At 73.0% G+C, this 1,906-nt stretch overlaps 1 protein-coding gene across 1 annotated transcript in view; it reads right to left on the reverse strand.

Moving 5' to 3' along the window:
* The window catches only part of FES (FES proto-oncogene, tyrosine kinase), a 51,225-nt gene that overhangs the window by 4,123 nt on the left and 45,196 nt on the right, over positions 1-1,906 (reverse strand). Inside the window, exons 6-10 of the mRNA XM_012732689.1 lie at positions 1,651-1,887; positions 1,384-1,570; positions 1,222-1,318; positions 300-480; positions 81-204 (exon numbers count right to left, since the gene is read on the reverse strand). Coding sequence (XP_012588143.1) covers positions 81-204; positions 300-480; positions 1,222-1,318; positions 1,384-1,570; positions 1,651-1,887 — 826 coding nt within the window. The remainder of the gene's footprint in view (positions 1-80; positions 205-299; positions 481-1,221; positions 1,319-1,383; positions 1,571-1,650; positions 1,888-1,906) is intronic.

The following is a 1,906-nucleotide window of genomic DNA, read 5'->3' on the forward strand; positions in this document are numbered from 1 at the left end:
GCGCTCCCCGCCCCACGCGACACGTGAGCTCCCCGCCCCCCAGGCGCGCTCCCCGCCCCACACGCATGCTCCCGGCCCACACACGTGTGCTGCACGCTCTCCACTGTCAGCTCGTTCAGCTGCAGCTCCCCAGGCTCCAGCAGCTCCCCCTCCTCCAGCAGGGACTCGTCAAAGGTGACGCAGGGGGGGACATCAGGTGCAGAGCTGGGGCGACAGCAGCCGTTCAGTGCACCGGCCGGCCAGGGCCGCCGGGGCGGGGCAGCAGGGCCAGCAGGGCTGGCCGGGGCCGGGGGCCTTACCCGTGTTGCCGCAGGAAGCCCTGGTACTCGGCCTCCGGCTGGATGCGGGCGGCAGCGGCGGCCATCTCCTGGTGAATGGCCACCACCTCGTCCTGCACCAGGCTGCTGATCTCCAGGTATTCCTGCAAGATCTCCTTCCTGCCCCAGACAGGACCCTGGTCAGGGCCCCGGGGCTGGGCAGCTAGGGGCCCCCACACCATGGGCTTGTGGCTGTCCCGCACTTGGCCACCCCACCTCAGGCTTGCTCAGCCAGAGGACCTCATGCCAATGCTGAACGCACCCTGATCTCCACCCTCTGGCCTGTAAGTGGGGAGCGAGTGGCCATGGTCCCACCTGGCCCCGCAGCCGGCCAGCGCCGGGCTGGGAACCGCTGCCCGGCCACGCGTTTGTGCGTCCAGCCCCCACACCTCCAGCCTGGCGTCTGCCCAGCGGCTCAGGCCCCCTGGACGTCTCCCCGACACCCCAGCTCCAGAGCTCGCCCCAGCCGCTCTCCCGGGCCTCCCTGCTCCGTCTCGCAGCCGCTCCAGGCCCAACCTTGGAGCGACGCGCTGTGAGCGCCCCCTCACCCCACTCCCAGCCCCCCGGGAACCCCACCTTCTCCGCCAGCAGGACAGCCGACGGGGCCTCTGCCTGCAGCGGCCGGCGCCTGGCCCCGGGCCACGCTCTGGTCTGCACTTCCAAATGCCCCCACCCCCTGGCAGTCAGAACCAGAGCTCCCCACACAGGGGCCCGGGCGTGGCCGGGCTTCCGTGACGCTCCCAAGGCCTCTGCCGGGCACGAGCAGCCCGCGGACTCCCCGGCCCGCCCCGCCCACCTCTCTGGCCGTGGTGGCCTTCCAGACGCCCGGTGGCTGCCGTGGGCCGGGCGTCCTTCCCCGGCGGCCCAGCCCTTTGCCCGTCCCGCTTGCACTACGGCCGCGAACCGCCCCTCTGGCTCCGGCCTTGCTTCTCCACCATCCCCGAGATGTGGCTCCTCAGGATGTCCAGGGTGGGTGTCCGTCCCCCTTCTCGCTCGGGCTCCTGAGGCCAGGGACAGACGTCAGCGGTGGCCGGGCCGGGGGGCGGGGCGAGCGGGCGGCGCTTACCGAGGAGGACGTGGAGTGGCGGTCATCCTGCAGCAGCGGCACGGGTGGGGCCTCGCCGGGGCCCAGCAGGGCCACCTTGGCCTGCAGCAGCTCCTGCTGGGCCTGCAGCTTGGCCTGGCTGCACAGCGCCACCTGCAGCGCCTGCAGCGCCTCCTGCAGCGCCTGCTTCTTGGCCAGCAGCTGCACTCTGGGGGGTCGGGGGGCGGTGAGGTGCGGTCGGTGGAGGGAGGCGGGGCTGACCGAGACCGCTGGGGCGCGGCCACTCACCGCTCCCGGGGGTGGGTGTTCTGCTCTTCGCTCTGCAGCTCCTGCTGCAGCTGAGAAACCGCTTCCTGCCGGCCCATCACGGCCTCGGTGGCCACGGCCAGCTCCTCGGTCACCGAGGACAGCCTGCGCCCACGGGAAGGGCGGTGAGGCCACCGTCTGGCTCCCCAGGCGGCCCAGCGTCCTGTGGTGGAAGGTGCCCGCAGCCCGCCCGCCCCGCACACAGGTGCTGCCTGCTCCCTGCCCCGCCCAGCACGCG

This window comes from Condylura cristata, unplaced genomic scaffold (genome assembly GCF_000260355.1).
Source record: "Condylura cristata isolate star-nosed mole 26May11 unplaced genomic scaffold, ConCri1.0 scaffold00035, whole genome shotgun sequence".
Taxonomy (NCBI): Eukaryota; Metazoa; Chordata; class Mammalia; order Eulipotyphla; family Talpidae; genus Condylura; species Condylura cristata.